The sequence below is a fragment of the Propithecus coquereli genome, unplaced genomic scaffold, assembly GCF_000956105.1.
Source record: "Propithecus coquereli isolate 6110/MARCELLA unplaced genomic scaffold, Pcoq_1.0 Scaffold61, whole genome shotgun sequence".
NCBI lineage: Eukaryota > Metazoa > Chordata > Mammalia > Primates > Indriidae > Propithecus > Propithecus coquereli.
The window spans coordinates 3,664,696-3,691,377 of record NW_012152063.1 but is presented as its reverse complement, the minus strand read 5'-3'; the positions used below and the strand labels follow the sequence as shown (position 1 = coordinate 3,691,377).

The 26,682-nt window shown below is 38.6% G+C and overlaps 1 protein-coding gene across 2 annotated transcripts in view; it reads right to left on the bottom strand.

Moving 5' to 3' along the window:
- The window catches only part of HDAC9 (histone deacetylase 9), an 805,060-nt gene that overhangs the window by 55,439 nt on the left and 722,939 nt on the right, over positions 1 to 26,682 (bottom strand). For both annotated transcript variants that reach the window (XM_012659404.1, XM_012659403.1), the window contains 2 exons: positions 26,209 to 26,258; positions 1,611 to 1,718 (listed from right to left, as the gene is read on the bottom strand). In XM_012659404.1, coding sequence (XP_012514858.1) covers positions 1,611 to 1,718; positions 26,209 to 26,258 — 158 coding nt within the window. The remainder of the gene's footprint in view (positions 1 to 1,610; positions 1,719 to 26,208; positions 26,259 to 26,682) is intronic.

The window sequence follows — 26,682 nt, the reverse complement described above, 5'->3', positions numbered from 1 at the left end:
ATTCTCAGGCTGACTCTTTTTCTTTATTCTTTTCTTTTCTTTTTCAACCATGCCTGCTGGTTGCTTAATCAGGGGGGAGAAAAAGCATTTGTACAAATCCTTGCTCTTAATAAATAAATAGCCAATGTTAGTACAGCTGGTGGTTAGCATGTCCCTGCTATATGTCGTTGATGCTTTGTTTGTAATTGGCTATTTTAAATGGGTGCTTCCTAGAATGAAATTAAGCTTATATTCAACTATCTTCATGCTTACATTTGGCAATTCTGCACACAGTGAGGCTAATAATGATGGTTTTGTTGAGTATAAGTAATATGTGGGCATTCTACTTGAGAAGGTTTCTGAATTATTGCCTAAACTTCCACACACTTAAAATAATTAGAAATTGTGAATAATAATTCTCTTTGAGCTGATTTCTTTCCGTTTTTTAATTGCTCATTACCAAAAGTAAAGACTGAATAATAAGAACCCCATTAATGGTTCCACAAAACCCCTGAGATGAGCAATGTCTTGACACCAATCATGTCAAATGCACTTTTTAAATACAGCTAACGTTATCAAAATTATATTTCTGTAGGTTCTGACTTTTTAAAGAGTTAGAGCAAAGATCTCTGGGACAAACAATGCATTGCAAAGTGAACATTCCCACCCTACATTTTTAATCACAAATGGAATAGTCAGGCGTAATAGAATAAAAATTCATTAGACAGAAAGAAAAATAATCTTAATTAGATTTATTTTAGATTAATAAAACTCACAGTGCATATGTAGTGGGTCATGATGTATTTCCCTTAAGCCCCAGGATTGCTAAAAATATCAAATCAATCACCACCCAGATTGCATCATGAAGTGTGTGAACTAGTGCATTAAACAGCCGTGTTAGCACCAACAAAGTTTATTGGGGTAACTGCATTCAAGACGCACATGGCATACCTTTAAATAGCACTGTTAAAATACCAAATAAAATGTCAACGTCTGTCAGGTCTCTGGCTTTTATAAATTGTTTAGACTGGGAAACGTTGGGGTTTGGACATTGTTCTTTTCATATGATGTAGAAAAGAAGAGACCATAAAAAGAAAAGAACAATAAAGCATAGCTCATTTTTGAAGTTCTTTCATGGAAAAACATACTCTGGATCATTACCCTCCTAATCAACAATTTCCTTCTTCCTCCCAGTCCTTTCCGTCTGGTATTTACCTTTCTCCCCCTCCCTCTCTCTGGGTGGTATTCTTAGCTTATACATACTACTCAGTAATCATATTTTAAAAAGCGCTTAAAAAGAGAATCCCAGGATGGCATGACAGATATGTATATACTAAGGGTATTTTTAACCTGAACCATAGCTTTACTTACCATGTCTATGCTCTTAAAAACACACCGGAGTGCCCTGACTGCAGAGCTTTCTGGAAGAGAGGGAGGCCCTGCAAGCAAGATAGGCTACTCCCCACCTACAGATGAGTTATTATCACACCTTCGTGGCCATCCCCCTGCCCTCTTCCCTCCGCCTCCTTCCTTTTATTACCACACCACACTCCCCACAATTCCCAAACAACAACATCTCTGTTTCAGCTTCTTTTCTGGATTTCCCACACTTAATGCAACCCAGACCTCACCTTCAGCTCTCCAGAGGCCACTTTGGAAGCCAGCTCGATGACACAGCCAACAGCCATGCGTGCAGCACCGGACGAATGCAGTTCATTCCAAATGGTGTCACTGTCCACCTGAGCAAACAGTCAGCAGAGCCGGGAGAAAGAGAGAAGAAGAAAGCGAAAGAGAGGGAAGAGATGAAAGAGGGAGAGAGGGGGAGGGGAGTTGGGGGGAGGAGGACAGAGAGAGAGAAAGCAAATCTGTGAGGAAGGGCTGGCAGGGGAACAGCCTAGGTACAATAACATTAGTCTTCCGTCTTGGCCAGCTGAAAAGGCCTTCTGGACATGGCTTTGCTTATACTTTTTCCCTACACTGACTTCTCCAATGGAAACACATTCCTGCCATGCCTCACTGCCATTCCTTGTTTAGATTTCTCATTACAAACAGCATTACATAGGCCGGATCTGGCTTAGTTACAGGCCTGCTAGAAACCAGGCCCCAGTAGTAGACAGAGTAAAAACTAAGAGCACTTAGTTATACATAAAAATCGGATTTGCAAGTGCTAGAGGGGGAAAATTCAAATACCTTTCTGACTGCAGGTTTACAGGGAGCCAAAGACAATTATTAGGCAGGTAGCAGTAGCAGTCGGTGAGTAGGAAGTAGCAACTGCAGCTCAGGTTCTCCGGCTAAATGGAAGGAGTGTGTGGTCCTCATACTTAAAACATTAACAATAGTAAGCTGCAAGGAGCAATTTGATTTTCAAAGTAGAAGCTTAAGATTTCTGACATTTAGTACAATTTGGCAGCTGTTGCAGTGCAAGCTGTTATTATTAAAATTGGATAGACTAGTAAAATACATAGTTGCTTCTATACTAGAGAGCATTGTTATCAAAACAAAGCATGCACCAATATTCTGTTTTCTCTTTACGAAATGTTGTTTATTCTTTCCCATGCAAGAATAAGAGAACATATATTACAGGAACATGAAAAGTGCAACAATACTGGTTTATAACTATCATACATCTTACATATTTTTATGTATTAATATATTTCATAACATTAAAAAAAAGTATCAGGTAGTAGAAGTCTCTGATTTTAAGACACATAAATTACTTGAAGTACTAGGAAATGGAACAAAAAGTCTGTGATTGTGTAAATATTGACTTCCCAAATGGGTAAAGGAGAGAAATCCTACCTAAAACAAGGCTTTAAAAAAAAAAAAATAAGAATGAAATTTAAGAGGCCTAATCACATAGAACAAATATAATAAATAACAATAACATGTATTCACAATGAACTAGGCAATTTACTAAGTATTTTCACATGTCTTTTTCTCATGAGGTCCTTACCGACTTAAATGCTGTCAAGAACAATGAATAAATAAGTAAAATGAAAATAATACATAAATACATAGAAAATTAAGATCCCATAAACAAGAGTATAGTAGTGAAGAGAGAAGTTTCTGGAATCAAATCGTTGGGGTGAAATCATGGCTTCATCATTAAAACCTGAGTGACGTTAAGCAACTCATTGATTAAGGTCTCTGTACCTTGGTTCCTTACCTGTGAAAATGCCAACTTTTCAAAGTGCCATCTGCATATGATTTTGTTGAGAATTAAATGAGTAAATGATAAGCAAAGGTCAGCTACTACTATTTCAGCTACTACTATTTCACGCATTTTGTAATGCCTGGCACATGATAGAGGCCCGAGAAGTGTTTATTGAAAGAGCACACTGTGGCTTAGAGAAGCTGCACAACTGGCCCCAGGACCCTTACACAGGCTTCTGACCCTCTCAGCATATGCTTTCTCATCACGCTCCTGAAGAAGCCCGTGATTTCTAGGAACAGTCAGCCCCTATCATAGTCAACACCATCTTAGTCAAACACCATCAGCTAAAGAATGAAGGAATCAAGCAAGTAGATACGGGAACCTAATCATTGCCCTTTAATATGAAAGTCTTATTTTTTACTGAACCAATATAAGTAACTTATTTGAGCCTCATGTGGATATATCCTTGAGGAAGATGGTTACACAAGTTGAAAAATAATAACCATTATTTACCCTGTGTTTTATAGGTTTTAACGAGTTTTCACACCATTACAGAGCTTCTGGTGGCATAGAAAAGCCTGCATTAACCAGAAATACTATATCTTAGTGGGAAATGTGCTTTATCATTTTTCTTTTCATGCACATGAACTTCTCCTTGGTCTGTCCTGGAATTTATTCCTTTTCTTGGTGAGAGTGTATGTGTGTTTGTGTGTGTATATTAGGGGGCAATAGTACATGAGCTGAAAGGGAGATTAGGATGGATATAGAAGAAATGTAAAGAAAACGACATTTAAAATAGGATTTTGCATCAATATGAACCAAAATAAAGATTTTGCGGTGAACGAGGATTTTTTTCCAAATTCCTTTACGTATCAAGAACTAAGCCTGATTGTCTCAGATCATAGTCCTATGATAGCGATAACATCGAGAGAATGCTATCACTACTTCTCTGAATGATAGTTCAGAGAAGAGACCCTTCTACCTGTGACAACCAGTTATGCTTGATGACTAGGGTATATGTAGGATATGATGAGAGGAAGAAAAACCTATTATAAAAGCCATCCCCTTCCAATCCTGAGAGATTGGAGAAAGCCAGGCCCAAGGGAGGAGTGACAGAAGCAGGGGACACAGAGGGTGATATGTGGGCAAATGATAGAGGACATTGTTTCAGGAAAGTTAACAAAATGGTAAGTGAGTCTTCACTCTGGTGGATATTCGGGGACTTTTGTATTTATGTCTGCAACAACCTGTGGGCACCACATAAGGAAGTCTGTAGAGAGACGTGAAAAATCAATCAAAGATCAGACTGAAACATTTCTAAGATGCTCTTGGTTCCTGTGTAGTGTAACTGGAAGCCTAGAGCTTCTACAATCCCTCATAGCATGTGCTATGGAAGAGCCTATGAAATGTACTAACTATGATTGGGGCCAAATTGAGTCCACAGCAGAGGCTCAGGGGAACCCCAGCACCAATGCAAGGCAAGGTGAGGCTGCCGGAGCCTGGAAGCCCAGCCAAGCTTCAGCTTGCAGAGAAATCAGAAATCAGGAGTTCATCAGCTGCCGACCTCAGCTTCAAATGCTGGGAGATCAGGAAAAATCAGATGGCTCAGGGAGGTTGCCATAGAAAACTGAGCATCCAGAGGACAGTATGAGGATCCAAGGACCCCTTCAGGTCTCCATCCCTCCTTCAGGAACCCAAATGCCATCTCTGAAAAAGAATCTGAGAGACTGAACAATCACCTAAAGAGACTGAGTCCAGTAATAAATTGATCTTGAACAGACAGAATTTCTAAACTGAAAAGAAGCTGTTCAGACTAGAAGAGACAGCTCTACTGTTAATTGTGGAGAAGATCAATGTAACTGGGAGAAAAAAGAAGTGATGTATTCATCGCAGGTCAGAGTGAGCATGGGAAATATTGTGTCCCATTTTCAAGGTCAGGAATTTACTCTGCTGAATGGCCAAGGAAAATCTAGCCAGGATTCTGGGCAGAAGTCCCCAAGAGTATGCTGTATACATGGGCTAGTGGGATTTAATTGTATTTTAGAATTCATATGGCAATACCCAACTTATGGCACCCTCTGAATTCCTCTGGAATCTTTACCGTGCTTTGTTTATGTGCCATTCCAAAAAACAGTATGTGTTCAACTTTCAAGTATTTCTGACAATGTAACTAATGTACAAAACATGAAGGCAGATTTAGTAGTCTGCCGAGTAATAAGTCCACAGAGGCCTTGTTTTATTGCCAGAATTAAAATTGATCAGTCCTGAAATGGTCTTCCCAAAGTTCAATTCACTTTATAAATACGTAGGAGGGTCTGGACCTAACATGTGTCCAAAACTGGGGTTTAGAAATGTTAGGTGAGGCTGTCCCTTTTGTGAAACAAAAGTTTTTGTATGTGTGTGTGAAACAGTTATTCTGTGTGAGGAACTGAACAGACGTGGTAAGACAGAGTAGAACCATGCTTTAGGGTAAGAGTCATAGGAGCTTGGCCATAAGGGAGATTTAGTCATCAGAGGAGGAGGCACTATTCCGAAAGCAGCATAGTCTGTCATTGAGTTCCTCCCTCCAGCCCCACTCCCAGACATTCATGGCTATTTAATAGGGTAAGGAGGGCTGGAGGGATAGGTAAGGTTGTAAGTAACCAAAATAGACAAAACATTTTAAACTCTCTAAAAAATGAGAATGAAGAACATATTGGTATCAATTTGAAAAATTAACCTTTAAAGAGGGAGAGAGGATATTCTCCACTTCTCGAATGGACATCAGAGAATCCAAAGCAACTGACAATGTGAAGACTTCAGAATATTACTAACATGCATCGTCAGTGGCCAGCAGGACTCACTGGAGAAGGAAGGAAGGAAGGAAGGAAGGAAGGAAGGAAGGAAGGGAGGAAGGAAGGAAGGAAGGAAGGAAAGAGGGAAGGAAGGAAGGAAGGAAGAGGAGATGGGAAAAAAAGTTTTGCATTCAGAAGCACAGGGCATTATTCATATTAGTCATCATCTGAGGCTTCTAAAATAATTAGGAAGATGCTCTTGCTATGGAGGTCATACAGTTTGGATGTCTGTTCCCTCCAAGTCTCATGTTGAAATCTGATCCCCAATGTTGGAGGTGGGGCCGGGTGGGAGGTGTTCGGATCATGGGGGCGGATCCCTCATGAATGGCTTCGGGCCCTCCTTGCAGTAATGAGTCCTGGCTCTATTAGTTCTCTGCCAGAGCTAATTGGTGAAAAGACCCTGGCACCTCCTCCCCTCTCCCCCTTTCTTCTCACCATGTGATGCCTCCTCCACCCCACCTTCCATCATGAGTGGAAGCTTCCTGAGGCCCTCACCAGAAGCAGATGCTGATGTCATACCTCCTGTACAGCCTGCAGAACCACGAGCCAAATAAAACTCTTTTCTTTAGAAATTACCTAGCCTCAGGTATTCCTTTATAGCAATGAAAAAGGAGTAGGACCGCAAGCATAGAGGAACTGTAACAGCAGGAAGAGTAAGGACATTGACTTATTGAAATGTAACCACTATGTAATACTACCTACATTTAAAAGAAGAACAGCATGTTGCAATCTCTCTTACGGGTGGTGAAAGAAAATAAGTGATAATAAGAAGGAGTGCTGAGATAAATATTACTTATGGAACAGGAATAGTAGAAACGTGATCTCATTCACTGAAAGTCACAGCAGAGTGCAATTCAGGAAACACATAGATAAAGTAACACAAAACAAAAATTGGGACAGTTCACGTTTTCGCTTTTATTATATATTCCCCTACTCTATAAAGTTCTGTTCTCTATTATTTAGAAATAATGACAGTAATAATAGTATTTTACTCTAACAATTATTGAATACTTAGTAAGACCCAGGCATCTTGCAAAGCTCTTTGCCTGTGTTAACTCATACAATAATTACAACCACCATGGACCTAGACGCTATTGTTAATCAGTTTTATATATGAAATTCAGAGAGGTTGTTCAGCTGTTAAGTAGAGGAGTTGAAATGAAAACACACACAAAAAAGAGTATGAGCTCTTAACCCATATTGATTTTGATGCTAGTAAAATCCAAATCCAAAAAAAGCAAAATAAATAATAACGTGATTTCTAAAAATAGATTCTAATCATATTTATAGAATCTAAATAGTTTCCCAGTTAAATAAATTGGCTAAGACCTACTGGAATGTTTTGTATTTTAAGGCACTGAACGTCTACCCTGTTAAAATAGCTAAAATATTTTTTAAAAATCAAATATTACCTGGATAGTGGGTTTTTTTCTGAGTATTGTAATTTTTTTGTCATTATTCTAGAGCAAAGATTCTCAATAAAGGTGATTTTGCCTCTGAGGCATTATTTGGCACTTTCTGGAGACGTTTTTTGTTGTCATGACCAAGGAAGGGAGGGGTGCTACTGGCTTCTAGTAGGGCAGAAGCCAGGAAGGCCACTAGACGTCCTACAGTGCAACAGGACAACTCCTCCAACAAAGAATCATCTGGCCACAAATGCCAGTAATGCCAAGGTTGAGAAATCCTGCCTTAGAAAAATCTAAAAAATATATAAATAACAGTGCTGCCTTTCTCATGTTGGCTATTAGAAATACCAAAGCCAAATGTGTAGTCCTCCCCTAGTAAAATGAGTAGCAACTACAGCACTTTGTATTATAATCTTATTCCTGGATCGTTATATTTTCACTTTTGAATGATTACCACACTTACCTCCAAAAAAAAGAAAAGAAAACCCCACATTATTTATGTTTGTTTCTTTTGAAAGCTACTTTAATCTTTTACGAAATTTGGCGGGATTGAAAGGAAAATACAGAGAAAGAAGAAAGGAGAAGCAACAAGAGAAATAGAGGCCAGAAGGTATGGCAGAGAGGAGAGAGATGGGATGGGGAGGAAAGTGCTATATATTTTCATTCTTACTTTTTTGAAGTTGTGCTTCATCTCTTGCTTTTTATTAGGCATACGACCAAGATTAATTTTTATCTAAATAATTCTGAATTTATCTGAATAATTTTGTCTACTGAATAGAATCAATGCTGTTATAAACTTATTTTTAAGTATTATTCTGCCCCTCATTTCTTAAGTGTCATGAATGTTACAGACAGAGCCAGGAAAAATGTTTCATAGTTCTTTCCATTCTCTTGCTCCAGTCTCACCTTATCGTTCCTTAATGCATCAAAGGATGGGACAGTCATTTATTTTAATGATTTCAAAAGGAGATAATTATATCAGTGGCAAAATAAAAGGTCAAGGAACATTATATCATTATGGACATCTATACAAAACAAATAAACAGATAAAAAGAAAAACCCAGGCAATTTCCACCTGTGAAAAGCCAGGTCCTTGAGCAATGGTTGTTGGTGGGAATGCTGGGTTTGGCCCTGCACACACAGCAGACTGAGGGTCCGTGGAGGAAGCTGGCTGCCTTTGAGCAGCCATGATCCATTTTGTTGAGTGAAATCCGTAAGCACTGTTTTTGAGTATAACCACCCTTCCAATTGTCCACATGCTCTGAAACAGATCGTAAGCAGCTGAGAAGTGGGCATAACATTCTACAACCATCGTTTACACGGTTTCTTTATTCCACTGTGAATTAGGAACATGAATTAAAATGATAAAAATCCATGATCAACTCAAGATTTTGCAAGAACATGAAGATGTTTCCTGAGTGACCCCTTTATTCAGAGGCCTCTGTGCTTCTGCAAACCTTTTGGGCAAGCACCTAGTGGCCTTAAGTTTTTCTTTATCTTTTTATTGTTTGCTCTGAGATTGATCACATAAAAATGGACAGAAAAATAAAAGGGTGATGGGAAGTGCACAAAATAATCAGAGTTCCAAGTTAATTGTCCACAGATAGATCTCTCACTGGATGATAAACAATGTCATGGAATTTGTACTTTTTAAAATAATGATAAAATAACAATAACAAGAATGTTCTCCAGTAAGATACTTCCTCAGATCTAGAGAAGGAATGATTTAAATGCTAACTGGGGTATAAATAATTTTCCTGAGCTGGGCACAGTGACACATACCTAAAGTCCCAGCAACTCCAGGCCAGCCTGGGCAACATAGCAAGATCCTGTATCTAAAAAAATAATAATAATAATAAAAAGAATTTTCTTGGCGTTAAAGGGATTCATTACACAATATAGACATATTGGGACTAAGTAGAGTCTACAGACAGGGCTAAAATACAAAAAAGAAGCTGGAGAGACTTAAATATAGAAAGGGTTGCAGATTAGGACTAAAGAAGTAGCCACGTGTTCACATGCCTCCCGAGGTGAGACTGGTAACGTAGACATACAGTAATGGAAGGCGGCTCTCTGGTTGAAACTGTGGTTGACTGGAGTGTCTACGCCCCATCTAAAAAGGTTATATGGTTCCAACCAATTTTTGTTATAAGGAAATAATTGCATGGGTTTTCATTAGTAGCTCTCAATATTATGTTCTTAGGTGCAATTTTCAATCTTAAATAGTGACAAGAATTCACTTAAAAAAAAAAAATCCCCAGCCGGGCTAAAAAGAAACCTATGTGCTGAATATGGTTTCTGACTGACAGTACATAACTTCTGCTGTCCAGGATTATACGAAGTTTGAAAAGTCTAAGGCAGGAAAGGCAAAAAAAAAGGGGGGGGGGACTTAGAATTAGAAGCGCTGATTCCTTGTGTGGCAACCATCAAAGCTTAACACAAGGAGATTTGTCAGCGCAGGGCCCTTGCGGAGTGGAGCTACTCTGACTTAAGGAGGTATGCTCATAAAGGATTCCAGCCTCTGCCTGAGGATAAGAATAGAACATAGTTTGTTGAATCTAATAAAAAATAATTGGGGCTTTTATTTTGCATGTCTTTTGTATCTCACTTTTAGTAATTTGCATTTATTGCATTTTATAAAAGTATTCTTCTACAAAACATAGGAAATAAAATATAAGTGAACAAAACCTTATCCTTCACCACATAATAATTTGAGAAGCCTTAAGCATTCGTTTCATAGAGAAAGGGCTTTCCTTACAAATTTTCCAAAGAAAGAATTCTATTTGGGTAAAAGAGATAGAAAAAATGAAGCTATAGTAAAATTGGAAATATGTTTTAGGAGTTTTTATTAATAAATTAGTCCTATCAAGGTAAGTTGTCTTAAGAGAGAATGACTACCAATAATTTGTCTAAGTGGTACACCAATAATTTGTACCTAGAGGTTTCCATAACCCCAGGATTTGGAGGAAATTGTTAGGCTTCTAATATGCTTTTTAACAGAGATTACAAGGAACCAGTCTTTGGACAAAGCCTCATCTACTCTGTCCTATTTTCTTAGGTGTTAGCACTGGCAAGGGTATCATCAACATTTAGTGCAATACCACCTTATTTATTTTGGTGACCTTAGGGTTAGAGACGTTGAAAATCAGCACTTCCACTCACAAAATGTTCAAACTTGGGCAAGTTCATTAACTGATCCAAGCCCTGAGAAAAATGGAGATATCCCCTCTTCATAGGATTATCGTTAGCATTAAATTAGTTAATGCATGTAACGTGATTAACATAGCACAACATAATGCTGGAAGTAGTAAGCTCTTAGTAAATGTCAACTAAGAAAAAAAAAATCTCAGAGTTTTGATTCTAACATTACTTTCCATTTAGCAGCACATCAAAGAACAAAAATCATCTGTGAAAATGCTGGAAGCCAGAAACTACCTCCAATCAGAAAGCTACATTTTTTTTAGCAACATATGGATCTAGTTCAACTGGAGTTTCCTGAATGAACGTGGGGCCTTTGGAGGCTTTTCCAAGCACATCCAGCATAGCTCAATCATTGGAACCTGAAACAAAGCTAATGCTCTGAAAAGCTGCACATGATAGAAATTAAGCTACCTGTCCTGACAGTGGATGTGAAGATATTTAAAATGGAAAGGGAATGACTTAGAATAAAAGGAATTTAGGCACGGCCTACACTTTGTATAATCTAAATGCAGCCTGTTGCTTCCTCGGAAATATTCCCAGAGTTAAACATAATGCTATTGTGCCCATTAACAAAACAGGTTTCAGATGCACTGTGCATGTTTAATGTGGTAGGCTACCCTTCCTCGGATGGCTCGAACATTTCTCCTTGGGAGTTGGGAAATGAAATTCCTCACCCAATACTAAGCAGTTTAGTAAGCTCTTGCTGCTATGCTATGCTGCTGCTAGGCCCATGGGGCATTGCTGAATAATTGAGTTTAAGCTTAAATAATGATCAGCTGCCCCTAGAAACCTACTGAGAGACACCAGACTCAACAAATAAACAGAAGTTTTTCATCACAGGACTGATTCTGTGCCACTTTAGCATGTTGTATAAACGTAAAAAGGTAAAAGAAATTAAAAATCATTCTAACTTTTGCATTACATCAGGTAAAGCATATTTTTTTAAAATGAGTTATCTGCTGTGGACCAAATAATTCTGCATAAGGCATCTTGATTTGGTAACTTTGAAATTATCTAACATTTTTTAAATCACTGAAATCAGTTTTGCTTGATTAAATTTCTAAAATATTTTAGTTTTAATTTTTCTGACTAGCTTACTCTGTTTTAAGAAATATTGAGTAAATTGGCAGTTGAAAATGCCAAATTTCTTTGTTTTGGGAAACAGAATAATTACCTTTTCCCACTTAAGAGATGTGTGGTAAGCTCAATATTTTCCTATTCTCCATTCTCCACAATGAGGGCTAGAGCTGAAGATTCCAGTAGATATTTTGTTTTTGGAAATAGTGAGAGTAGTGAAGTTCAGAAAAAGAGAGAAAAGCCTCATTTAATAGTAGATTCACTGGAAGATGTAATAAAGTCAAATTTATTGCCCAAAGAAAGCAAAAAGTAAGTATCTTTTGTCGGCATCTAAAGAAAGACGTAGGGAGTGAGGTTGGGGCACCTACTGGACACTGTTAAGGATTTTACAAACATTACCTATTTTATTCCTCATGATAGCCTAAGAAATGTACTACCAGTCACTTTTACAAAAGAGGATAGTGAGCTTTAATGAGGTTAAATGACTTGACCAAAGCTACACAGTTGATGAGGCAAAGAGGTGGGATTTCAACCAAAGTCAACCTTGAACATTGATATTGTTATGGACTGAATTGTGTTTCCCCAAAATTTATATATCGAAGCCGTAACCTCCAATGTGACTGCATTAAGCAACCAGGCCTTTGAGGAGGTAATTAAGGTTAAATAGATCATAAGTGTGGAGCCCTGACACAATATGACTGAAGCCCTTGTGAGAAGAGAAAAAGACAGCAGGGATGCACCCGCACAGAGAAAAGCTATGCGAGGACACAATGAGAAGACAGCCATCTGCACACCAAGGAGAGAGGCCTCAGGAGAAACCAAACCTGGCGACACCTTGATCTTGGACTTTCAGCCTCCAGATTGTGAGAAAATAAATTTCTGTTGTTTAAGCAACCCAGTCTGTATTTTTTATTTATTTATTTTATATGTTTTATTATGGCAGCTCTAGCTAGACTAATACAAACGTGAACTTTAAAAAGATGTTCTATCATGTTTGCTTTATAGCTCTCTTCTGAATGATATATTGGGAGAGCTACACTAAGTGCCATAAGTGTAGGGCTATGGGTGTCTGTCTTTACTACCCTAGCTTCAAGGTCTTACACATAATAGATGCTTAATAAATTTTGTCAAGGGAATGAATTAATGAATGAGAATGAATGAATCCTACAGAGATATTTTCGACTGAGTTTTACTGTGGCTAAAATATCTAAACTGCAATATAAAAATCCTTCCATGTTCAGGCCCTGAAATATACATATGACTTAGCGAAGAGCCTTCTCTCTTCCTCAGTTAGCATGTGCTTAGATTTCCAGCCCTCACTTGCCGGCATTTGGCACTTCCTTTTGTGTACCATCCTGCAATGATGCTACTTCACTAAATCACCTAGCAACATCTGCACTGCCCCCAGTGCCCTGGACCTCTGTCGTCATGGATCACCCCTGCTTTTCATGGCAACTTCCCTGCTTGCTCAGTAACTATTTGCCCAAGGGAGACAGACTGCCTAAGACTTAAGTCAACTAGATCCCCAGTGACAAGCTAATGGGAGCCTGCTATCTGATATCTCAAGGAAAATGACTTTTTTAAAAAAGCTGTTTTAAATTTGGATAAAGTATTACCACATATTAATGCCACATTTGATCTTCAGAGAAGACGATAAATCACATTTCATTTATCACCTTACTCTGTAGGCAAAGAAACTGAGACCCAGAAAAGTTAAACGATTTGTGTGTTCGTGGTCTTACAGGATCTTGCCACTCAAAATGTGGTCCACGGATGAGCAGCAATGCTATCGCCTGAGTGGGTGAGAAATGGAGAATCTCAGGCCACATCCAGTCCTGCTAGATTGGAATCTGCACTTTAGAGCTGGAGAAGCACTTCTGAGGCAGTGACAATATAAAGATTTGAATCCAGATTTTGGAATTCCTTAATTAAAATTCTCTGCCCATGTGCTTCATAACTGGGGCTTCTGGAAACAATGTGTCCCCCTCTCTATAGTGGTCTCCCCAGAGTGCCATGCTTCTAATGGTAGACCACAGTTGGGTCGGTAGGTCAGGTGGGACCTCAGGGTTGCCGGGCTTTAAACCTGTTAAATCAGGCAGTCTGTTTACTCTCTGTGGGATGAACATACCTGAGGCTACACCACAGAGTGGAGCAGCGCCCATTTCGACATATAGCTGCCATTGATAGTCTGCATTATCACATTTCATCCTCACTATAACACAATGAGGGGGGCCTGTTTAACCCATTTCATAAGTGCAGAAACTGAGGCTCAGATAAGTGAAATAATAATTAACTGATGGTTTCTCAGACTCGGACTGGGCAGAAGAATGCCTCCCCTAAAATTATAAAACCATTCAGGGGCAGTTCTGCAGTTACTTAGGAGTCAACATGTCGATACTTCTTGAAAGCCCTCTATAATTCTAGGTCAGTGTCACTTTTTTCCTCCTATAGGATAATGGTGAGGGCCATAATTTTGGGCTGAGAACCTTGGTATTCTGCACTGTATTCTTCTTCAATCAGCTCCGCAGCCTGTAACAATGGGAGTTCTCCCTTTCTCCCTTCTCCTTCGTGATACAGCGCGCCAGCTCCTTGAATGTGTATATTCATTTCATATTAGATGTTCTGCTGAAAGCCCGAGACTCTTGAAATGGAGCTAGTATGGATTTATGATGACAATGGGAGGGTGAACCCACATGCTTTCTCTCTTTTGTTCAACACTGAGAGGAAGACATGAATGACAGCCCATTCCCTTGGGATCACTTGTAGGTTATAATGCCCACACCTTAGCTTCTTTAGTCATGGTGAGATGAAAAAGAAACAGAGCAGCTACAGGGAAGACCTCCAGATTCCAAGTAAAACCATGGATATGACTAATGAATACTGTGACTGATATTCCATATGGAAAGAAGGTGTGAACCATTAATGTGGCAGCTGGAGGAGGCAAGGGGCATGCCGTGTGCATTAACGCTCTGCCACAAAGCAGCACCCAGTATGATCGACTGCTTTCTGGCAGCTCCACTGACCTTGCATGTGACATTTCTAGTCACTCTTCATCTTCACAAAAAATATCCCTTTGCTATTTACTTGCCAGGAACAAGAACAAGTAGAGGAATATGTTTGTTCTGGCAAAAGTGCTACATCTTGGACTCAAAGGATCCTTACTTAAGATACTGGTGAACTTGTAGATCTGCCAAGTAATATATGGATTCCTGTGGGTTACATGGCCAGTCAAGGAATTTCAGAGTCCCTATTGTTATTCTATTTCAGTGAACTGCGGGTCATTTTTACCGAGATAGAGGCAAGTGATATCATTTTAGTGTTTCTCTACTGCTTCTTCATTTAACTTATGTACACACTGCGTAAAGGCACTTCTTAATATGCCAATACTTTTATTCACTGGACAGTACATGTTAGACCCCATTCCTACAGAAAGCAGCTTAATAAAATTAACTGTGACTCAGTAGGTATGTGAAATGAAATTCTCTCTAACTCATCCCACAGTGGTTTGGTCCAAAGGCAGAGATTTTTCAGTGTTCTAGTTAGGGTTGAAATGCTGTGTACAGCTGTGTAATTTTTTACCCAAAATTGATGATGTTTGAGTGCATGGATTTAATACTTCATAGGAATTTCAATAAAAAAGAGAATGCTCTTGGCAAAAAAAGCAATTTTGCTTTCTTATGGCTAGGGCTATTCTCGCTTGGGAATGGAGTGTTGACAATGATATGGGGTTGAAATTATGGTGAGTTGTGCACGCACAGTATTGTGGTCAAGAACTTGGGAATCAAGCCATCTCTACTCCACCACCTACTAATGGTGTGACTTGAACAAGTTACTCACCTCTTCAAGCCTTAGTTTCATTTTCTGTAGAATAGGAATCCCTCAGTTACATCTTTGGTAATAAGAGCCCTAGGATTATTGTGAGGATTAGAAGAGATGGAGGTAGGTTATCATTGGAAGCTTCCTATATAGAATGGCTACTCTGCTGTGAGGCTGTGAATCAGCCTAGTTCTGCAAGAACCAGTAGGGCATGTTTTAAAGGATGCTCTCTTGCCCTGTCTATTCCAGGGCACCTTAACCGTCCCTTTACCTGAAGGATAATCCTATCATCAATCCTCTGGATCCCATTAGGGTAAAAGTTAAGGATTATTATTTTGCTTAGATGGTTAGGGCAGAGTCCTAAATAACACAAGCAAAAATTTTTAATGATTCATCCCACTAATTATTGAGGATACTAAGGATTAGAAACTGATTGTTAAAATAACAGTAAAAAGTATTATTCAACTTAGACTGCAATGTTTATGTTTATGCACTGTAAACATTCAACACAAAATTGGGCATATGAAAATTGAGCAATCAGCATCCTTTGGTCCATGCACTAACTCAGTGGGGTCAACAAATCAGTTATCCTGGATCTCACATCTCAGACATAAACCAGGAGGGACCAGCTGGAGACAACTGAGGCCACAGTGTAATAGTGTCATTCAGGAAGCCACTAAAACATACATGAAAAAGTACTTGGGAATGTCATGCAAATGTCAGGACATTTTCATTATACTTAAAAATGGGCAGGTGTTAGGGTACTGTATCTAATTTTCAGCTGCCCAATTTAAATAGAAAAGTTACATCTCCAGAGACTGGGAACCACAAATCCCATAATGCTGCTAAGATCTGGAGCCACCCAGCCAGATATCTTGCAGCCCAGGTCCTGATACTGAACCCCAGATCTTTGAGTGCCTAGATAAGTGTGTGCTAACCCCCAACCTTCTCCAGACCTCCATGTCAGATCTTAAGAAAGATGTCAGGACCTTAGGCTGTATCATAAATCCAACTTGCCACCTCAACTTCTATCACCACACCGCAATCTGCGAGTCAAAAAGAAGACCAGGAGCCCTGCGTATTCTGGATGGAACAGCCCTACCCTTAGTTGTCCACATTTTAACAGGTGGGAGTAAAGATTGGGCCCCAGAGTACTGAGCAGTCTTGGCAAGCCCCCTCCCTACTCCCTGAACTTTCATTGCTTCCCCACCACTCTGCTTTGCACTCTCAGCATGAATCTCATTATTCTCCATGCCCCTCTTCAAGTCAGTCACTACAGGTAGCCAGGACTCCCAGGTCAGCCCCCACCCATCGAGTCTAATCTCTAAAAGGCAACACTTCCCATTAACCACCAGTTCTGTGCCCCAACCCTGCAAGACTCCATGTCCCCTTCCTTGCTTTCTTTTCTCTATAACTGTCATCATCACACACACATACATACATATGTAAACTCATACATATTTGCTTATCTGTCACCCCCACTAGAACATAAGTGCCATCAGGACAAAATTTTTTCTGTTTTGTTCAATACTGTATCTTCAGTTCCTGGTATATTATAAGCACTCAATAAATATTTGTTGTATAATGTTTATGTTGAATAGTAAGAGAGCAAATGAATCCTGCCCCAGGTTGAGGTTAGCCACCAGAAGCTGTGAATGTGGTAAGTACTGAAGCACAGAGAATAGTTTGCACCAATTAGTACTGGGCTTTACACTTCTTTTCCATTTGCTGTTAATCGAATAGTGGACAGATGCTGGACACTGCAATTCCTCACTCTCGGAATGAGAATTTGATGCCTTCATCAAAGAAGGCTGGGACAGAAAGGCTATCCTACAGAAACGTTCATTCAGAAAAATGAATTCAAATCACGTTCAACTGAGTCCAGATACTCTAATTACCTTCTGTCCATATCCTCAGGGATGACCAGGTCTTTCCTATCAGATTTGACAAATAGGAATTGAAGAAAATCAACACAGAGTCTAAGAAGTAAGTTTAATAAGATATATGAGTGGGAATTGAAAAGGAAAGAAAACGAAAAAGCAAGAAAAACCACGAGGCTAGATGTTGCTCTATACTTAGCACACAGGAGGCTCGCAATACATGTTTATTAGTGAATGAATGGATGTTAAATTGCCTAAAAAAGAGGCAAAAGATTAAGGAGGGAAAGTGATCTATTTAGCAGCAAAGAATTTCACTATGTGTAGGCCTTGTTTGTTTTTTTTTTTTTTTACTTTCTTTGAATGGTCACATTCAAAATAATATAGATTTTGAGAAGCCTTTAAAGATTACCAGGAGGACATCTATACAGGCATAGCTCATTTTATTGTGCTTCGTTTTATCGTGCTTCACAGATAGTGCATTTTTTAGAAATTGAAGGTTTGTGGCAACCCCGTGTGGAGAGGTCAATCGGTACCATTCTTCCAACAGAATGTGCTCACTTCATGTCTCTATCACATGTTGGTAATTCTTGCAATATTTCAAACTTTTAGATTATTATTATACCTGATATGGTGATTTTATGTTCAGTGATATTTAATTTATTATAATATTGTAATTGTTTCGGGTGCTGTGAACCACGCCTATATAAGACAGTAAACTTAACTGATAAATGTGTGTGCTCTGACTGCTCCACCAACCAGCCATCCCCTGGTTTCTCTCCCTCTCCTAAGGCCTCTCTATTCCCTGAGACACAAGAATATTAAAATTAGGCAAACTATTAACTCTACAATGGTCTCTAAGTGTTCAAATGGAAGGAAGAGTCGAACATCTCATTTTAAATCAAAAGCCAAGAATTGCTTAAGCTTAGTGAGGAAGGCATGTCAAAAGTGGAGACAGGCTGCAAGCTAGGCCTCTTGCCCCAAATGGCCAAGCTGTAAATGCAAAGAAAAAGTTCCTGAAGGAAATTAAAAGTGCTACTCCAGTAAACACATGAATGATAAGAAAGCAAAAGAGCCTTATTGCTGATATGGAGAAAGTTTTAGTGGTATGGATAGAAGATCAATCCAGCCAAACATTCCCTTAAGCCAAAGCCTAATCCAGAGCAAGGCCCTCAACATTGAGGCAAAACCCTCCACCAGCCAAAAGATTACAACTTGCTGAAGGCTCAGATGATTGTTAGCATTTTTTAGCAATAAAGTATTTTATATTAAGATATACACATTTTTTTAGATATAATGCTATTGCACACTTAATAGACTAGAGTATAGTATAAACATAACCTTTGTATGTACTGGGAATGCAAAAAATTCATGTGACTTGCTTTACTGTGATATTCACTTTATTGCAATGGTCTGGAACTGAATCTGCAATCTCTCCAAGGTATGCCTGTATGCATCTATAGTAAATACCAATTAGAAACAACATAAATCATATTATTTGGGATATAACAGAATAAATTAACCAAATAATTTCAGATATTAATTGAAATTAATTATTAATATACCCTTAGTAGTCTTTTTAGTCTTCATAAAATTAATGATTCAATGTATGCTTTGTTGCTAAAGAAATCATTGCTTTGTTATTCAATTCCTTTATTTTACTTATGATTTTACATTTAAAGTTAAGACATTTTATAGTAATAATGACACTGCTGGTCTAGGAGTCAGAAGCTGTGGGTTCTTCTTGAAGTTTGGAATGATTAAACTCTAGTGACTCTGCTGTGAACTGTCTACTTATGGCTCAAGCATTCAGTCAACTGGTTTTTTTTAGCTTTGAATTTGGAAAAAAAATTTATTGTTTTACATCAGTGAAAACTTAGAAGTTATCCTTTACTAAATTTTTGGTTAAAATACTTCACAAAGACAAGTGCAATAATGACATGTCAATAGTAGGTATTGGATATCAGTTTGTTACAGGGATGAATATCTGGATCTGGAACTATTCAGGGTAGAATTACGACAAAGGAAAAATACAAATGTGGTGTTTTAACATCAAAATAAAAAGCTGAAGTGGACCTAGATTTAGCTGCAGAGTAGGCTTTTGCAAGATTCCTTTCTTTTAGGAAATCTCATTTCCCTTGCCTACTTTAAATTTTTATTTAACCTAAAGCCTTATGTCTCCTTGACAGTCTGAAGTGGCAATTAGTAGATGATCATATATTCAAATTTAGTCAAGTATGTTTTATTTTCTCAATTTTATTTCTTAGAACCATAGATCTTCTAAGTTATACAGAAGTTTAAAGTTCATCAAATCTATTTACCTTCAGCAACCACAGAGTCTACAGCTCAATTTCTTCTTGTCCCAGTGTTTTATAACCAAGGCACATAGGCAAATAGAGAAAATTATTAAAGAACAGAGAAAAATTATGGAAAAAGAAATTCCAGGAATGGATATGTTTTCTTCCTTCCTGCTATTGACATTACTTTGGCTGACATAGTTGCTTATATATTTAAGAATACATATATATATTTTAAAAATAGGTGTTCTGGTTCCAAGAACATTAAAAAAAAAAAGTGTAAAACTTTTCATGATAGTATTTTCCAGCCATCTCATTTTGACAACAGAATTTTAATAGCTTTGTAATATTTATGCTTACTTTAAATAATTAAATGAAGTATTCTTTTTTAAAAACACATCCTGTTGCGCTTAGCCATAATGTCAAACCAATCCAAAGACTTTAATTGCAGATGAGATGCTACAACTAAGTGAATTAAAGAGGAAGTTAAGGTTTTCACTTCTAATTTTCCTCTTCCCTGCAATGGACATCAGATGCTTAATGATTCTATAAAATTTCACATATTGCAGTAAACACAGGATAATGTATATATGTGTATCTCTGTAGGGAGTGTTGTCTACATCTCCACAATTATTATTGAGTATATACAATTAGCATAATCTATGCAATGCTGGAAACTTCCTTTGTCATTTAGAAGGAATTTCCTGACTTGAATAATATTTTGTACTAAATTTCCCAAGTCTGAGACAACATAATTTTGTTGTGGAATCCACAGCATGAAACAAAATTCCCAATTTCATTAAGGTGGCTTATCAGTTTTACTTTTTCCATGTGCTATGGGGTGTTCCCGCTAGTATCATTTGCATCAAGTTTAAAACTAAAGAAAATCCAAATACAATCAGGAAGGAGAGATGGGGAGATTCCAAATTAGGGTGGATCCTCTTATTTTGCTGAAGTGAGGAGGATTGTGATGCATCTTTGATAGCAGCGGTGGAGGAGCGGAAGTGCTGATTACAAGCCAGTTGAACATTAACAAGAGGGAAATCAACATTATCCTGATTACTGCATGTGAGAAGCACATGCCACTCATTCCTCTTTCTGCTCATGTAACAAAAGGCATTGTGCCTGCTCAGAGTAATTGGGTGGGAATAACATGTGAAGAAAGAGGTTCCTGAGTCAATATTAAAACCTCAGGAACATCAAAATTTTGGCACGAATATTAGGTGGTTTTTTCTTTTCTTTTTGGGGGAAGAAAAAAAATTCTCTACTAATTGGCAACAGCTTGGTACAATTGTCAAAAATAGGGTCTGTCAGTATAGCCTAAACCGTCAATGCCTGGCTGCGCCCTCACCCCCACCCTACACTCATACCGCCCCTCAACACAAACTCGCACAAACACATTTATTACTAATTGTTCTTGGAGATTCAGCCCCTGACTGTGTGAGTAACCCCCACGCCCTTCTTTCTTTTCTGTTTTGAGAGCTGCCTGCTCTGTCCTCGCGTAGCACAGCATTTATCCAAACCAGCCAGATGCACAGTCTCTAAGTGATTGCAAGCACTGGTCTTGCCTCATTAGGCTTTGCATTCTGCACCTTGCCTAGTTGTTGGCAACAAGCCTTATCTTACTTTTCCTGCCCTTCACTCGTGATCCGATGGCATATATTATGCCTTCTAAAATGTTGGTTTGGTTTCAAAGAAGATCATCCTCAATCACAGCTGTAAAACGTATCATTAAACAAACCTTTGTGTCCCATTGAATTTAACTGTGTGTCCATTAAGTTTATTCATAAAATAAAATTTGTTCAATGGTATTCCAATAGAAAGGAAAAATCAGAGCAGGCTGTGGAATAGCTTGCCACAGGAACTCAGTTTACTGTTATTGGGGAGAATAAACGTGAAGGACCAATGTGGTGTAATAATTACAAAAATAATATGAAAGTAGAGTGTAGTCAGTATACAACTGAAATGCTTGCAGGAAACCTCAGAGCAATTGATACGGGCCTTAAATTACACCCCCTTCATAATCACCTAAGCCTTCTCCCCGTCTTCCCCTTCCCAAATCACAAAAATGACATTCCTAATGTCTGATCTAGGTGTAATCAAGTAGAATATGGACAGAGTAAAAGTTTGTAAAGAAAAGCTGGCTTTGTGTTCACAGATTCACTGAATTGCTGCCAGAGAAGGTGCCTTGCTTCAACCTCCCAGAGCCTCATTTTTGGCATATCTTTGATCGGTTAGGCAGGCCCCGAATCTGCCCATGCTCTGCAATTCCTCATTCCTCCTAGGGAATTGTTCGGCCTCCTCCACGGCTCCTCCTCTTCCAATCAAGGGTCTGACACTGCCCATTGACCACGTTTATTTTTCTGCCTTTTGGCCCTGAGAGCTTGTCTATTGTAGGATAAAAGTGGAATTCTCTGCTGTCTGCAGGGCTTTCCCCAGGGAACAGAGCATGAAACTCAAACTTATATAAAATCATATCCTGTTTGCAAACATCATATTCCCTTTGCTTCTCACTGATCTGGGTCCGTAAACCCCAGCACAGCTTGAGAGCCCATTCCTCATCTAAACAAATGCCACAAGCCCCTTTATACTTTTACAACCATGTCAGAAAATAATATTGCCTGCCAATAGTGATGTGATTGGAGTTGCCTCCTCCGAGCCATAAAAGAAGCGCAGAGTCTGTTATCAATTTCTCTAAGTGTATCGGGGGAATTATGGGTCGATTCAGTTCCAAGTTATAAATGACAACTCAAAAGCCGCAGAAGTGTTTGAAGCTGGGAGCTGATGACGACATTATCATAAAAGCCTGCTCGTCCTTGCTTTTGTGGGTTTTTTTGTGGCCTATCAAGTGAAGAGAAGAAAATAAGACTGAGAAATGACTTCAAGATTTCTTCACACAGCAGCAGGTCAGATGGCCAGGAAAATGATCACTATTTTTAGTGATATGCCCTGAGGAGTGAAAACTAAAGTGGTCCTGCCCTGGTTTTTGTTTGCAGAGTCCCTTAATTATCTTTTTCACTATGCAATGACCAAGTCCTGGGATTTGGTCAAATGTTCTTTTCAACTGGTGCATTTTCTTGTAGTGCAATCACATAGTCATCAGAAATGAGTCATGCCATAGTAACTAAACAAAATGAGAAGCAAACACAAAGGAATTCGGAAACCTTGAGATTTTTGCTCAAAATGCAATTCTGGAGAGCACATTTTAAAGCAGCTTAAATACCATTCACCCTTGAGCGGCTTGGCCAGCATTGTAATTGCTTACATGCAATTTTAGGGGAAAATTTAATAAGAAGTAGAGATATTAATTTCATTAATTCCCTAAGTAGTCTCCTCAAAAGTCAATTAATTTATCAACATTCAGTAAGTACATAATAAAGCCATCTAGAAAGAAGTTATATACTCCAGGGCTGTGGTCCCCAACCTTCAAGGCATCAGGGACCCATTTCATGGAAGACAATTTTTCCATGGGGGATGGGGGAATGGCAGAGCTCAGGTGATGATTCGAACAGTGGGGGAGCAGCTGTAAATACAGATGAAGCTTAGCTTGCCCACCCGCTGCTCACCTCCTGCTGTGTGCCTGGTTACTAAATTTCATGGATGACAGTTTTTCTGTGGGACAGGGCAGGAACTCAGGCAGTGATTTGGGACCAGTTCCTCATAGACCATAGACCAACTGGTACTGGGCTGCAGCCTAGGGTTTGGGGACTGCAGCTCTAGGGGACTGGAGTTTACTTTAACAATTGGGGATTATCGAGTGTTTTAGAATTGAAACCAATGGGTCCGGCTTAGACAATCTGAGCCAGAACTGTGCCTCAAGACAAAAGCAATTTCAGTAATTTCCAAGCTCTCCAGGGTGCTGCATGTTGCCAAGTTGGTCCACTCCAAGTTCATACTGGGTATCTTTTGTATAGTTAATATGCCTGGGATTGCCTTGGAGGTGAAAATTTAGACTGGTGCAAATCCAGAGAACCCAGAGTTTCTCCTAGGATTTGTATCAAAACCAAAGATCTGAGGGGGCAAGATGGCTCCTAAATGGCTAAGAACACAATTTAAAACATTTAATTGAAAACAAAAGCAAAAAGATCGAATCAAACTAGTTCACTTAGAACATCAGCAAGTGCAAGCTTGCACACATACACACACACGTTCACACTCACTTGTACCAACATAAACACCACCAGAAGATATACAAGCCATTTGACACAGCACCTCTCTCCAGCCTTCTCTAGCACTGATGGAGTCAAACTAATCCAGGCTTCCTCTTCCTGCTTCTGCCTGCCCATGCTAGATTTACCCACCACCACTGCTGCCATCATCCAGATTAGGTCAGTATCTGGAAACATTATGGCCTTATTTTATGACCTGCACTGTGCTTTATGTTGGACGTACAGGCCAAAAGCAGCAGTAAATATTCACCCCTTGGTCACTTTCATAAGTTTACTAAAGCAGTTCTGGGTGAAGAATAAGAAGTTACTTTGGTATAGGTTTAGAACAGTTGAGTAGAGATACTTTATGTTCAGGAGATAGTGAGTTAGAGGCACATCCCAAGTGAGATTCCAAGATGAGTCCTAGGGAGAGGTCCTCAATTCAGCTCTGAGTCATGAACTAAATGTACAGATGCTCCTCAACCTACAGTGGAGTTATGTCCGATAAACCCATTGTAAGTCAAAAATATTGTAAGTTGAAAATGCATTTAATACACCTAACCTACTGAACATCATAGCTTTGCCAAGCCTATCTTAAACATGCTCAGAACATTTACATTAGCCTACAGTTAGGCAAAGTCATCTAACACAAAACTTACTTTATAATAAGTGTTGAATACCTCATGTAATTTATTGAATACTGTATTGAAAGTGAAAAACAGAATGGTTGTATGGTTTTTACTGAATGCATATTGCTTTTACACCACTGTACAGTGGTAAAATTGTAAGTCAGACCATCGTAAGTCGGGGACCATCTGTACTTGTAAATGAGCAGAGCTGGATGGCCACAGCACTTCAAAACAGCTTTGATTTCCTCCACATCACTGTTCCCATTAAGTAGTCATTTGCTTTGTTGCATACTTAGCCTAATTTGCAGGTAAGCTGCCATTCTCATAAAATAGCCACTTGGGATGTCAGAAAATAAGCACAAAAGCCAATGAAACCCATTTTAAAAGTGAATTTGCCCTCTGCTTTCTAGAATGACTTTGCAAGCTCCTGGCTCCACAGGTGGTTTGCTAAAAAATAAGCAAACATTAATGTGGGTTGCTGACCGTCCTGTGCTGGCAGTCAAAAAGCACAAGTCATTGGTGAGCTATAACAAAGAGGGACACACCAGATCAGCCACACAGCTGCACTGCTGGGCTCCGGGCGTTAGGGGAGGCTGAAGCCAGTTTGTTAGAGATGAAAGCATGGATGGGCCTAGAAAGTTCTCTTGGAACTCCTTCACATGGATATGCACATTAACCCCTATACTTTCAGCTTTTCACCCTTTACTGTATTGACTTCGGGAAAATCACTTCTCTGAGCCTTCTGTTTCTTATCTGCAAAATAGTGTTAAAATAATAATGACTATTTTATAAGGTTGTTATGAAACTTGGTAAATGTAAAGTCTAAACAGATAAAAATGGTAGTAGTTGCCATTTTTATTTCCAGAGGGGGCAGAATCACAGGTAAAGGAACAAAAATCTACCCCTCACTAAATCAGGCCTCATTAAAATGATAGAATGAACTGAAAAAAATATGGGATTTTGCTGTATAAAATTCAGTTATAGCAAAAAATTGTCTAAAACATCATATACATGTGACTAGTTTTGTTCTGTCCCATCAATATCCAGGAAACATAACTGACTTAAATATCTTAGTCCTTGGAAACCTCACCTAAAATTATGTTGTACAACTTAGCACTTAGTTTTGCAAGATAATGGTTTGTTGCTGGTAAGGGTTAAATTTAAATAGATTGCAGGTTATAGGCTATGTTCTAATCATCCACAAAAATGTAGACATTTTTCTTCATACATTGCTGGATTCAAGCAAATTTGTTCTTGAAATGTAGTATAAATGTCTTGGGTCAAAAGGTTTTGTTAATTATTGAAGACAAAGATGGCCCTAGAGAGTTCACAATCAAAATGTATCACAATGCAAAGCACTTTGTAAAGTTTATGCCATTTTCACCAGGAATATAATGTATGTGCATATTCAGCGTGATTCTATTGAAAATCGAATTCTGCTGGGAAAGTGTGTTAAACCCTCTTGTATTACTGTTTCTCCTGCTATATAAAAGTCTAGCAGAGCTGGCTTCATGAGTGTTTGTCCTGTGCAGTCACACAAGAACTTATAGTCACAAAGGCTGCAACTCTTCATTTAATTCTATGTTACTACCATCTTCAAATTTTTAATGAGTTTTGAACAGGGGGCTCTGCATTTTCCTTTGGCATTTAGCCCTGCAAATTATATAGCCAGTCCCGAGGTCTAGTACAACCTTTACTGAGAAACAGACTCGACATAACTGAATAGATAAATCAAAGATTTTTTTTATAAGTCTGTGTTATTTAAAAACAGTGAACAAACTAATACTTACCCCAAGTCCACCACAAGGTAATGAGGAAAAAAACTTTTGAGAGTCACCACCTATACAGTAAAAAAACACACAAAAAAATATAAATTGGGAATATAAATACAGTTTTAAAAATTTTTGGTGTTTATTAACATATAATATGTCAAATGGTATTTATCACTTGACTCAGGGAAATTAATAAATTATAGACCAGTTATTCAATAGAGTTAATTTTCAGAATACCATCATTCTGTCTATATATATATACACAGGTAAGAACCCAAAACAAACCAATACAAATATTATTTCATGTTGAGTCTATTGCTTCACAGGAACAAATACATGCCCATGAGATTTGAGTTACAAGCTTTTCAAAAAATTGTCCTACACATCCATACTACATATAATAGTTTTTAAATTTATAACTTATAGTAAATAACTCAGCTATTCACTGAGTGTGTTCTTCCAATGGGATATTTTGAGCCACAAGGTTTATGA